This window comes from Nomascus leucogenys, chromosome 21 (genome assembly GCF_006542625.1).
Source record: "Nomascus leucogenys isolate Asia chromosome 21, Asia_NLE_v1, whole genome shotgun sequence".
Lineage (NCBI taxonomy): Eukaryota > Metazoa > Chordata > Mammalia > Primates > Hylobatidae > Nomascus > Nomascus leucogenys.
Window position 1 is genome coordinate 1571532 of NC_044401.1, and position 14630 is coordinate 1586161.

Sequence of the window (14630 nt, forward strand, 5' to 3'; positions counted from 1 at the left end):
GTCAGATGTGTAGCTTGTGACTGTTTTCTCCAATTCTGTAAGTTGTCTGTTTATTCTGTTGATAGTTGTTTTTGCTATGCAGAAGCTCTTTAATTAGTTCTCACCAATTTTCGTTTTTATTGCAATTGCTTTTGAGGACTTACTCATAGATTACTCCTCAAGGCCAATGTCCAGAATAGTGTTTCCTAGGTTTTCTTGTAGAATTTTTATAGTTTGAGGTCTTACATTTAATTCTTTAGTCCATCTTGAGTCACTTTTTGTATATGGTGAAAGATAGGGGTCCAGTTTCATTCTTTAGCATGTGGTTAGCCAGCTATCCCAGCACCATTTATTGAATAGGGAATCCTTTCCCCATTGCTTATTTTTGTTGACTGCGACGAAGATCAGATGGCTGTGTGTGGCGTTATTTCTGGGTTCTCTGTTCTGTTCCATTGGTCTATGAATCTGTTTTTGTGCCAATATGATGCTGTTTTGATTAATGTAGCCTTATAGTACAGTTTGACGTCAGGTAATGTGATGCCTCTGGCTTTGTCCTTTTTGCTTAGGATTGCTTTGGCTATATGGGCTCTTTTTTGGTTCCATATGAATTTTAGAATAGTTTCTTCTAGTTCTGTGAAAAATGACATTGGTAGTTCGATAGGAATAGCATGAAAAATGACATTGGTAGTTTGATAGGAATAGCATTGAATCTATAGAATGCTTTGGGCAGTATGGCCGTTTTAACAGTACTGATTCTTCCAATCCATGAGTGTGGAATGCTTTTCCATTTGTGTCATCTGTGATTTCTCTTAGCAGCGTTTTGTAGTTCTCCCTGTAGAGATCTTTCACCTTCTCAGTTAGAGGTATTCCTAGGTATTTTATTTTATTTTATTTTATTTTATTTTATTTTATTTTATTTATTTGTGGCTATTGTAAATAGGATTGTGTTGTTGATTGGGCTCTCAGCTTCAACATTATTGGTGTTTAGAAATGCTACTTACTTTCATTTGTTGATTTTGTATCCTGAAACTTTACTGAAGGCATTTATCAGTTCCAGGAACCTTTTGACAGGAACCTTTGTCTTTAGGGCTTTCTAGGTATAGAATCATATCATCTGCAAAGAAAATAGTTTGACTACTTCTTTTTCTATTTGGATGCCATTTATTTTTTTCTCCTGCCTGATTGCTCTGGCCAGCACTTCTGGTACTATGTTGAATAGGAGTGGTGAGAGTTGGCATCCTTGTCTTGTTCCACTTCTCAAAGAGGATGCTTCCTGTTTTTGCCCATTCAGTATAATATTAGTGTTCGTTTTATTAAGTTGAATTACCATGATAGGGGTAGATTTTATTTAAATCAGGGTTTTTTTTAAGTTGCCAAAAAGTCTATTTAACTTTTGAAACTTGTTTATAACCTCGTGATCTTACAAAACCTTTATATATTTTATACAACTCAAAAGGATTCAGGTTTCTTTTTTATGGTATAATCAGTGTAGTTTAAGAAAATGACTTTTTAAAAGTTATTTTGTAAAAACTCTTCCTTGTTTTCTGCCCTTAACATTGGATAGACCATTTTAGGGAGTCAGTGACACATGCATTTGTATCCCTATCTACTACTGACAAATTGTAACCTTGAGACTTCTGTCAGCCTTAGGTTTTTCGAGTGTAAAAGAGGACAATACTGTATCTGTAAAATTCAAATGAGAAAAGAAAATTGATGTATCTAGCACACTGCTCTTCCATGCTATGTGCTTAATAAATATTTGTTCTTTGTTCTCTCCTCTCTCTCACTGGCAGTACTTTTTGAAAGGAAAACTTAATTCCACTAAACTCATGTCAGATGATTATGGTCGGCTTGCTCTTCTCATGACCTCAGCAAGATCAGAAAGGAAATCTTAATGGCCACCTGCAGTGAACACCTTTGGGCTTTATTTTTTGCCTGGGTTCATTGTGTCATAAGATACTTCGTCGTCGTTTAAGTGTTCACCTTCCTTTGCCCCCATGGTGTCACTGTCTTATGGGACGTCGCCCAACTCCTTGTACTTCTAACTCAGCCGTCTGTTTAAATTTCTCGTTTTTTCTGTGTATTTGTATGCCCATCTTTAGCACTCTTCTTTGTCTGCTTTGCCTGTTATACACTGTCACAGCCACCTAGCACTTATACCGCAGGTACTACCAAAGCAGTTCTCTTAGCCTCAAGCTCTCTTCTAAGTAATATATTTAATGTTCACCACTTGGTGGAGAGCTCTTTCTGGTTCTTCCTGAATGTCTGGTCTCAAATACTATTTTCTTTTCCAGATCTACTCCTTCATGCCTAATAGCATCAAGATTTTTCAGAACTACTGAAATTGTTTACCTTCCAGCCACATTCAATAACCAGATTCTTTGATGCCACCTCCTAAAATTTGTTTACCACTGATAAGATTTAAATTACTTTCTAGCTCTATTTCTAGTTATGACCTCTGAAAAGATACTCCTTCTGGGTCTGTTTTTCTCATGTTTAAAAATGTTTGTACTAGATCAAGGGTCAACACTGTAGGGTCCAGGGGCCAAACACAGTCTGCTACCCAATTTTGTAAATAAACTTTTGTTTGTGGTTGTTTTCATATTGCAGAGTTGAGTAGTGACAGAGACTTTGTGTCCCACAAGTCTTAAATATTTACTGTCTGGCCCTTTCCAGAAAACGTTTGCTGACCCCTGAACTAGAAAATCTCTCGTTTCCATTTTTTTAAATATTTTTTTGTGACCATTCATGATCATGTCTAAGGATAGTAGGCATTTTTAAATTGCTCCCTAATGTTTTGTTTTAATTGGTTTATCATTAGAAGTCACCAACAGAAATAAGTGCTTTTTTTCCTATATTGTGAGGTCCTTGTCATAATAAAATATTCTTCAGTGTTTCAAATTTGAGAGCTTTTTAAATTTTTAGTATTTTTAGTATTTTTTAATATGTTATAAATCCCACTGTCAGCCACCCTAAGGAGAACCTGGTGTTAAGATTTAAAACACAATAAGAAAAAGACTAGAAAAGTGATAGTAGTTGAATTAAACATGGAACATACCATAATGTTAGGATCTCTGTTTCCCATCTAATAGCCTTCGTGATTCAGAGTCATGTGATGGTAAATGGATGAATAGGATTTTCTTTGCCATTTTGTGCTGACAGACTTTTTTTTTTTAGTTAACTGCTTTTTAAAATAATTTATAGTGAATACATCCACAATTCTATTTACAGGTTGGTAGTTAAAGCCTCTTAACAGTCACTGATAACCATATTTTGAAGGTAAAGAATATAGCTAGTTAAAACCCTGACCACTGATTGTAAGTATAATAAAGAAACCTTTTTTTAACCAGTGGGGAACCCAGGTGAAATAAATGCAAATCAACAGCAAAACTGATGGTAAAAGTGTATTAATCTTTATAAAGGAATGAATTGCAGAAGAAAAAAAATATTTTTTAAATATCATAACTGTTCATCAAAGCAGATTATTTCCCATTGTGATAAAGATTTTCTACATGCATTTTCTGGTATATATTAAAGGAGGATTCAAGGTATGTAAAAAAAATACATAAAAAGTTATAAATATCAAACCTTAATTATATGCATGCTGATGTGTACTGATATCTGCAACTTATTTTGAAATGCATCAAAAAAATAGGTGGATTGATGTATGGATAGAGGGTTGTGTATGTGATGAACCAAATATAGTAAAGTGTTAGTTGGAGAATATGGATAGTGGATATAGTGGGTTGGTGTTCACTGTAAAACTTTCACAACTTTTTTGTTTGAAATTTTCCTTAACATAATATTAGGTAAAATGTTTAGATCTAAGTGGCTGTGAGACAGTGAATTTAGGGAGAAGGATGTGAGAGTGAGTACACACACATGTTGTACCTTAAATAAATTATTAAAAGTTTATATGTTAAGCATACCTTGTGTATAAGCATATGTTTCTCAACTGTTTTATTGTGTATTTCACAGATTTGCTTCCATTAGGAATATTCTTAGGTTATAAATAAAAAAAAAAACAAGAATTGTGAAACTTTCATTTCAAGGAACATCCTGACTTTTACATTATACATTGTAACTGTATTAGTCTGTTTTCACACTACTGATAAAGACATACCCCAGACTGCATAATTTAATAAGGAAAGAGGTTTAATTGTTCCACATGGCTGGGGAGGCCTCACAATCATGGCAGAAGGCAAGGAGGAGCAAAGTCATATCTTACATGGATGGCAGCAGTCAAGAGATGAGAGCTTGTCTTGTGCAGGGAAACTCCCCTTTATAAAACCATCAGATCTTGTGAGACTTATTCACTATAATGAGAACAGCATGGGACAAACTGCTGCCGTGATTCAGTTATCTCCCACTGGGTCCCTCCCACAACATGGGAGGGAAATATGGGAGCTACAATTCAAAATGAGATTTGGGTAGGGACATAGCCAAACCATATTAGTAATTCTTGAATTATCCCCCATAACCTCTATAGGAAAGTTAGCTGAATGCTTAAGAAGAGAAGTCCATGTGATTTCTGTTTACACAGTAAATGGATACATTTACTAATGGACGTCATAAGAGTTAGTACTGTGTCTTATGTTAGCAAAGTACTGAATATGTAGAGGACGGCTGTACAACAAATACTGATTCAAGAGTGGGCATTTCTGAAGTATCATTTTAGTTATTTCGAAATATATCATAATGAAAAAGTATATGCAAATATATTGTTTTAAGTACAACAGTAAATATTCATGTAACTACAGCTCATATTAAGAATTAGAGCTAGAAGAATTACTTTTGCCCCATCCCAGTCACAGCCCCCTTTTCCACATCCTCTTTGTTAAACTAGATAATCCGTACTTGATTTTAATGGTGAATATACTTATGTTTTTTATTTATTTTTACACAGTTTTACTATGTAAACTATAGTGTTGTCTGATTTTAAACTTTATATAAGGCAGTCATGTTGTGTGCATTCATTGTTGAGTAAAAGCTCACCACTGTGTTTGTGAGATTCATCCATAAAGGTATGTGTAGCTCTGGTTTAGCCGTCTTCATTGCTAGTTAGTATACTATTGTATGACTATGCCACAATTTATTTGTTAATTCTACTGGTGGATTTTTGCTTTTATCGGCAGTATTTTATTATTATGAACAATGTTGCTTTAGAGGTATAAGAATTTCTCTGTTAGGGTATATATCTTGAAATGGAAATCAGTAGGTTGTAGGGTCACTGAAGGTATACATTTATAAACACTCATTTATTCATGTCATTGCCGCTGTTGTTTGTTTTCAGCTCTCAAAAGAATCCAATAGAGTTGCATGTGACGGAATTATTGATAAGCTTATTAGTACAATTCTTCACTCCTCACCCTCTCACCAGGTACATGTATACACATACACAGACACATGCACATGTCCCTAGAACAATGTTAGAAAAATAGGGGTTAGAATAAGTCTTAATAATTTAGATTAATTTTACAGTCACCTTTTTATTTTCTTTCCAATAACATTAGGAGTTTGCTCAGAAATTACCTTATACACAGTTAAAGGTCGGTTTATTTTTAACTAGATTCCTTTTTGATTTATATCAATGAATAATTCTGTAGCTCAGAATATCCTTCCATCTATCTTACCCAAACTTTATGTATTCTAATAGTTAAATAATTTCTGAAAGTTTTTATTACAGGGGTAATTGGCATACAAGAAACTACACATAGGAACCACATCAAGATAAAAAGCTTCTGCATGGCAAAGGAAACAGTTAACAGACTGAAGAGACAATTCACAAAATGGGAGAAAATATTTGACAAGATCTTAATAACCAGAATATATAAGAAGCTCCAACAACTTTATAGGAAAAATATCTAATAATCTGATTTTGAAATGGACAAAAGATCTGAATAGCCATTACTCAAAAGGATATATACAGATGGCAAACAGGTATATGAGAGGTGCTCAACATCACTGATCATCAGAGAAATGCAGATCAAAACTACAATGAGATATTGTCTCACCCCAGATAAAATGGCTTTTATCTAAATGACGGCAGTATCAAATGCTGACAAGGATTTGGAGAAAACAGAATCCTTGTATGTTTTTGGTGGTGATGTAAGTTAGTACTGCTTCCATGGAGAACAGTTTGGAGGCTCCTAAAAAAACTAAAAATAGAGCTGCCATACCATCTAGCAATCGCACTGCTAGGTATATATCCAAAAGAAAGGAAATCAGTATATTGAACAGATATCTGCACTCCTATGTTTATTGCAACACTCTTCACAATAGCCAAGATTTGGAAACAACCTAAATGTTCATCAGCATGGACACTTCATGAATGGATAAAGAAAATGTGATATATATACTCATAAAGAATGAGATCCTGTTTTATGCAACAACATAGATGGCACCGGAAGTCATTGTGTTAAGCCAGACACAGAAAGACAAACTTCACATATTCTCAGTTATTTGTGAGAGCTAAAAATTAAAACAATTGAACTCATGGAGTTCAATGAATAATATCTAGTATTTCATAGCACAACAGGGTGACTATACTCAATAATAATTGAATTAAATATCAAAAAATACCTAAAAGAGTATAATTGGGTTGTTTATAAAACAAAGGATAGGCCGGGCGCGATGGCTCACACCTGTAATCCCAGCACTTTGGGAGGCCGAGGCGGGTAGATCACGAGGTCAGGAGATCGAGACCACCCGGGCTAACACTGTGAAACCCCATCTCTACTAAAAAATAGAAAAAATTCGCCAGGCGTGGTGGTGGGCACCTGTAGTCCCAGCTACTCAGGAGGCTGAGGCAGGAGAATGGCGTGAGCCCGGGAGGCGGAGCTTGCAGTGAGCCGAGATAACGCCACTGCACTCCAGCCTGGGCAACAGTGTGAGACTCCATCTCTAAATAAATAAATATAAATAAACAGAGGACAAATGCTTGAGGTGTGATTTACATTTACCCTGATGTGATTATTACACATTGTATGTCTACATCAGAGTGTCTCATATATTCCACAGATTCATACACCTACTATGTATCCACAAAAATAAATATTTTTAAAAACTGCATGTATTTAAAGTATTCAACTTGATAAGTTTTGCCATATGCTTACAGCCATGAAACCAAGATAATGAACATTCATAATCCCAGTAGTTTCCTAGTGTCCCTTTGTAATCCTGCTTCTCAAAACTATAGATCTTCTGTCACTATAGATAGAAAATTTGCTAGAATGCCATATGAATGTGATTATACTTTAGGTACTCTTTTTGGTCTGGCTTCTCTCACTTGGCTTAATTATTTTTAGATTCATCCATGTTCTTTTTAAATTACTGAGTAATGTTTTACTGTATGGCTGTGTACCATTTATTTACTTGATGATGCCATTTTGGTTTGTTTCTACTGTTTAGTACAAGTCTTTTATGAACATATGCATTCATTTCTCTTGGGTACGTACCTAGGAGTGAGAATGATGGGTTGTATGATATGTATATGTTTAACTTTTAAGAAACTTCCAAACTGTTTTCCAAGGTGCTGTATACCATTTCACATTTCCACCATCAATAGTGAGAGCTTCAGTTGCTCTACATCCTTGCCAAGACTTGTTATACATAGTCTTTAATTTTAGCCTTCTTATTGGGTATATGGTGGTATCTTGTTTTAATTAGCATTTCTCTAATGATTAGTGATGCCGAGCATCTTTTCTTGTGCTTATTTGCCATCTCTCTGTCATCCTTGGTGAAGTGTCTGTACATATCTTTTGCTGATTTGTATTGGTTTGTCTTGTTTTTGAATTATAAGAGTTCTTTATATATTGTAAATACAAGCCCTTTGCAGAATATATTTTGCAAATATATTCTGCAAAGTTTGTGACTAGCCTTTTCATTTTCTTAAGAGTGTCTTTTAAAGAACGAACTTCTTAAAATTTGAATGAAGTTCTGAAAGTTTTAGCAGAGTCTAGAGAATTAGAACCAACGACAAAAACATAACAAATCCTCACTTTGCCCTGAATGGTTACAGAATTATGCCTGATTATTCACTGGTTGCCACCACAAATCTAGTACTTACCATTGCATTCTTCTACTTCTGTGCAATTATTCTTGAACTGTAACTGGTTTAATATTTTATTTCAATAAATTTGATTTCTACAAGGTCTTATAAAGATGAGTAATATGTGGTGTTTCTCTTCAAAGTCCTCAATTTTTAGCATTTAATGTTTCTTCCTATCATCCATCTTGTACAGCCAGGTCCATGTACTTTCTTTTGTTCAGTACCTAGTATAGCTGTAGAGACAATGAAGTGCTAAATACATTTTTGTTGTGTACTGTAATTATACTTTTTTGACATACAAATATGTAAGTTTATGGTAGCAGGAAATCTCTTGTTCTTTGTATCCTCCAAAGGTCCTAACATAGTTCCTTGTACACAAGGGACACTAAATATTCAATGACTGAATGAATTATTGACGGTTTTAAAATAAACTTTGCCTGATACATTGATAATACAATTGGCCTTCCATATCTGCAGGTTCCGCATCCACAGAATCAACTGACTGCAGATCAAAAATATTCAGAAAATAACAATTTAAAAATACATTAATGAAGAATAATATACAACTTAAAAACAATACAACAATTTACATAGCATTTACATTAAGTATTGTAATAACCTAAGTATTATAATAACCTAAAGATGATTTAAATTATAGGAGGATGTAAGTAGATTATATGCAACTATTATGCCATTTTATATAAGGGACTCAAACATCTCTTGATTTTGGTATCCTCAGGGGGCTCCTGAAACAATCTGAATACCAAGGGACAGCTGTATAATCTTTGGCTATACTGAACTAAGTGAAGAAAAAATACTCTCAGATGTGATTATTGCAATAGATAGTTTTTCTAGATAAAACAAAGATACCTGATTTTTACTTGAATATTTTTGAGTATGGTAATCTTTTTTATGACCCAAATTTAACATTATTGTTATCATAGAAGTCTGTCTGTGGTAATACAGCATGGGATCTGTAGTCAGCTACAGTTAAAAGGCTTTCACAAAGTTTGTTTGCCTTTGTCTGTTTTGTGCTGCTATAACAGAATACCAAAGACTGGGTAATATATAAGCAATAGAAATTTACTTGGTTCACTGTTCTAGAGACTGGAAAGTCCAATGTCAAAGGGCCCACATCTGGTGATGGCCTTCATGCTGTATCATCTCATGTTGGAAGGCAGAAAGTCAAGACAAGGCAAGAGTGAGAGGGAGCCAAACTTAATTTCTAACCAACCCGCTCTTGAAATAACAAGCCTGCTGCCACTTTAATGACATGAGTCCATTCACAAGGGCAGAGCCATTACCTAATTACCATTTAAACATCCCACCTCTCAACACTGTTGAATTGGGTATTAAGTTTCCAACATATGAGCTTTGGGGGACATACTCAAATCATAGCACTGCTCTATTTAATGAGTTACGTATTTTATTTAACTTGGGAATTCCTTTTTTCAGTGAATCCAATGCCTGAAAACATAGAGACTAAATTTGTAAATATATAGGAAAAGATGACAATAACTTGCTTTCTTTATCTAGGTCCTGGGAACTCCAACAAGAGAGCAAATCAGAGAAATGAACCCAAACTACACAGAATTTAAATTCCCTCAAATTAAGGCACATCCTTGGACTAAGGTAAGTCAGATTTTTTTTTAAAGTATATTAATCAATAGTTAACTAAAACAGGTTTCTCATTGTTCTTAAACTATTTTGAGATCAGATAGTTGCATGAATACAAGCAGTTCTGCATGTAAAGATAGTTATATAGATGTACTTGAGTGTTTCATTGACTTTATATAGTTTCATTCTCATTGATTTCCTGTAGATAGTTTCTAGCCTGGTTTTTTATTTGCAAGGTAAAGACAGTGTGCTTATATCATTAAAGTACAGAATTTGATCTAGGAGTAGGATCTTATATAAAATTTTGACAACCTAAAATTCAGAAGTTTATTTACATAGAGGTGTATAGTTTAATATCATATAGCAAATCATACATTTCAAACATTTTCTTTATTCTTTTAAACTGTTAAAACATATACCTTATTATAGATGGCATTTTGTGTTTTTCCTCTCTTGTTTACTTTCCTACTGGCATTTTGGAAACAGGATTAGAAAGCAAATATAATCTTGCTGGGAGTATACATTAAAAACAATTGATATGTTAACTGGATGTCACTAGCCTTTGGAAAAACCCAACCTTAACATTAGATAGAACCAGTTCTAAAGAGCGTAATTGCTAATGTACCATGGAACTATTTTTTTCCCTTTGGTATTTAATTGGAATGATTTTAAGAGAGATTTTACTAAAAAGTGTTTTCACCTTAGTTTGATTTGTGAGATTAAGTATGAACAGAAAAAAAATAGAATTTCTCAGTAGGGTTTATAAGTAGAGTGAATCTCTAGCTTCCTCATTTTACAAGTTGAGAAACTCTGACCAAAGATTCAAAGTGACTTACCCAAGATTACATGGATGGCTTGTGACAAAGCCAAGATTAAACTTCTGTCTGTGTGTGTGTGTGTGTGTCTGTGTGTGTGTGTGTGTGTAGGTGTAGGGGTGTGTGTGTGTCATGGGTTACAAATGATCGACTTTTTAATACGTATTTTAAGGAGAGACTTACTGTATTTTAAAATGTACATATAACAATTCATTTTATATACAATTAAATTCATTTAGTTGGTTATAGATCTTTTATAATTCGAGGTGAAGTCATTTAGGGCTATAGGTGAAATAATTTACACTCTGTAGAATCAAAGTATGTTTCTCTCTCTCTCTCTTAATTAGATATATTATGATTCCAGTTACTTTTTCTTCAAGTTCTCATAATCTCATTATCTATCTTCAGAGAATTCTCGTTACTATTTATTTATTTCCTATTTAGAATCAAAGACCTCAATAGTATTTTAGTGCCAGAATTACAGGTTGTAGCTTTTACTACAACCTGGCCAACAGACCACGATCTTGCCTCCCCTTTTTAAAAGTTTATGGTAAGCACTAAGTAGTCTGAGATTCGAAAGTGTTCTTTGATCTTTGTATTCAAGGCTTATTTTAAATCTGGGTTAGAAGATACTTAGGGACTCTCACCTGGCTCTAAACCCAGAAAATCTCAGGTGGCCTACTTGGATTTAGAGGCTGCATTACAGTTTGAGTCCATTATAGTTATTGCAAGTTAAATTGTTTATAATAAGTGATTTGTAGTATACTATGACTTCAGCCATGTTAAGGGAAAAACAACAAAGAGAATTCTGTGTATTAAATAAATACAGGGAAATATTCCAAAATGGGTAAGAAGAAAGTGCACGATTTTATTTTCTTCATTCTACCTTTTCAAACTTTCATATTTTCTTTAATAATGATGTTATTTTTATGAGGAAAAGGAAAAATTCTTTTTTTGGTGTAATCTAAGTATTCATCACATATTACCCTCCTTGTAGAGTTTCTGACAAATATAAAGCTGAAATTGAGTCCATGAGATCCTATTTAACAGTCCCCATCCTCCATTATTACTATTATTTTATCAAGACTGCCACTAGTCCTCCTTTATCTAAGGTTTCAGTTACATTTGGTCAGCCTCTGACTGAAATAGGTGATGTAGTACAATAAGATATTTTGAGAGAGATACTACATTCACATTATTTTATTATAGATATTATTCTAATCTATTTTATTATTAGTTATTGTTATTAACCTCTTACTGTGCCTAATTTATGAAGTAAGCTTTTATCACTGGTATGTATGTATAGAGAAAAACAGTATATGTAGGGTTTAGTACTACTTGCAGTCTCAGCATCCACATAAGGGTCCTGGGGACATATCCCCTGTAGATAAAAGGGAGGGGGCACTGTATTTAGTGTGTGTCAAATTCTGCATTTTCCCCCGAATTATATCTCTCTAACGCAAGTATTAGCTAGAGTAGAATGTGAGGAATCATTGATTATAATTAAAATGCAGCTAATGAAAGAACTGTACTAAATATGTATGCTTTAAATCTTCCTTTGCCCTCTTGAATTCTTGATGTTTTCATATCTTACGCTAATGCGTTTTCAAACTTGAATCATCTATGTAAAGCCCATTTATTTAGGTTTCCATTCCTGTACCATGTGTAGAATAATGATTCAGTTCTCCCATCTTTTTTGTCTATTAAAAGGACTGTGAACCTTTCATTCATCTGGTGTTTTTTGACATAATTTGGTTTTCACTTCATACACGTGCATTATGTAATAAGTGCACTTATGTTGGTTCCTCATTTGTGCACACTAGAGTGGGTGTTACTGGGATTGTAAACAAAAAAGTAAATTCAGATGCAGAAATTTTATTGTTTTTCTCTGTCATCTAGATGATTGAGAATATGCTTGTGTTGGTTTTTTTAAATAGGTTATTATAAGAATTAAAATGCAAAACTTAAAATTCCAGAGGGAACTCAGACTCCTTTCCCTACCACTGTGATAGTGGACAGCAACTTGAGAAATGCTCTTAGGGTAAGCAGCCAGTTGAGTAATTTAAAAACCATATAGAATGTCCTCCAAAGAGAAGACCATTTTGCCCTTGGGGGGCAGGTAAACAGGAGTCTGGAAACAAGAACCACTTCACCTTTATTGCTGTCTTCTGTTAGTCCTATCTCCTGAAGCTGTGGACATGTGAACCCTGGTTTCCTGTGCTGCTGTGTTGTGCAGCTATAGCCCCAAGATTGGGACCTGGTGTTCTAAAAAAAAAAAAAAAAAAAAAAAAGTAGACAGAAATAAAGACTAAAAGAGAAAATGTCTTTTGTGAAAACATTGAGGTAAGGGGATACAGGTGTGTAGAAGAAATAGCAGAAAAATGACACTGAGATGATCCCAGTGTGGTGTATGGCAGAAATCTTGAGAATTAAAAACTCCAATAAGTTGCCCTGGGCTATTATATAATAGCAATAGCCAGTGCAACATAATTCATTAATAAAGCACTTGTGGCTTAAGTAGGAAAGGAAATAGGTGCTAATATTTTGAAACAAGGATTATTATTGGAGGTGAGGGGATGAAGACCTATGCCTTGGTGTACACTGTACACTGCAAAGAAGAAAAACACATGGGAAGAAAAGGAAGTGATGCAAAAGTAGATTGAGAATTAAGTAGAGACAGATTGGTTGGAAGAAAAGAAGAAATTTGAATTCTGCATTTAGTATGTGGAGGTGTGGTTAAATGATGGGCTATTATATACAGATGAGAATCTAGTTTAAACACTGCCCCTAATGTTTATGCCTCAGCTTTTTTTCTTTTGTAAGATAGCGATTATCTGCTATGTCTTTTCTCAGGATTATTTTGAAAATACCGCCATAATATACGTATAAAGGATTACTTTAGTTTTGAATAAATGTGAAGGATGTAGCACTCCAATGGAGTTTTCTGATTTGTCTTCTCTGTCTCCACTGCCCTGACCTTAGTTTAGGCCACCATCATATCATAGAATTATTAAAAACAACCTCCTACCTCCTGATTTCCATCCTTCGGTTTCACATCATTTTAATCCATCCTCCTCATTTCTGTCAAAGTTGGCTTTTTTTAAAAGCATGTGTGATACTGTCACTCCTATTTAAAATTCTTCTCTGATTCCTCATAGCCTTTAGGAAAATTTAGCGTTATATACATATAATGACAAGGGTGATCCTATGTGCCAGTTTATGCTTGTCCAGTGTAATTATTAATTGCTTGCCTCTTCACTCTCAGGAAGGTCCCAATTTGGGTGGCAGATTATTTAGTCACTGTTCTTGATCTTTTCTGCCTTTCTTTTCCAGAAAAATAGAGTATTTAGTATTTGTCCTATTCTCAACCTTCTTGAGGTATCTAGTTCTTGAACCCAGTCTCTTTCCCAAGTTTTACAGCTTCCTGTATCCTTAAATGCATGTTGTTAGGCAATGAATTTAAAAGTTTAGTGTCTAGTTAGGATTGATTAGGGATTTTTAATAAGGTTATATCATAGTAGGTGTATGAGGTGCCTTCCCGCCCACTTTCGAGGGCCTGATCCTGCTACCTTGTTTAAATTTCTTTATGACAAGCATTTCTCCTCTATCCTAGTAATAAATAATCCTGTGAGGTCAGTTAGGTAGCACAGATGTCTGTTTTATTCTTTCAGAGTAATGAAAGAATAAAGTAATAACTGGTTAGTAGAAGGAAGTAGATTACAATCCTAAGGCCCCTGATCTCTTAACAGTGACATTAGTGCTATTTAATATGTTGGCTACGTATTGGAGTGTTATCCAGTTTGTAGCTCACTTTGAAGGGACCATGCAGCCATGCTGGATTTTCTGGTTTAGTCGGATTGTCTCCTAGTTGTTCCCCAGAGAAGCCACATTCATTTCTGCCTCTTGGTAGTGTCTCCCTTCCCTATCTCTACTCCCCCTTCCACTGTCTTAGAATGTTCTTTTTTCTTCTCTGCTTACCAAGTCTTAACCTTTCTTAAGATCTGAAATCTCACTTCTCCCATGAAATATTTTCTCATTGTCTAAGTTCTTTATGATTATCCTTCCACATAACTCCTATAGTACCTACCAAATTATACCATATATATTATAGCAATTCCTAATTTCTTTTTTATAATAATAATATTAATATGAATGCCAATTACTTCAAA

The 14630-nt window shown here is 34.4% G+C and overlaps 1 protein-coding gene across 2 annotated transcripts in view; it reads left to right on the top strand.

Annotated features, from left to right (window-relative positions):
• The window catches only part of GSK3B (glycogen synthase kinase 3 beta), a 244748-nt gene that overhangs the window by 180607 nt on the left and 49511 nt on the right, over positions 1-14630 (top strand). For both annotated transcript variants that reach the window (XM_003261870.4, XM_004091710.3), the window contains exon 8: positions 9566-9661. In XM_003261870.4, the coding sequence (XP_003261918.1) occupies positions 9566-9661 (96 nt within the window). The remainder of the gene's footprint in view (positions 1-9565; positions 9662-14630) is intronic.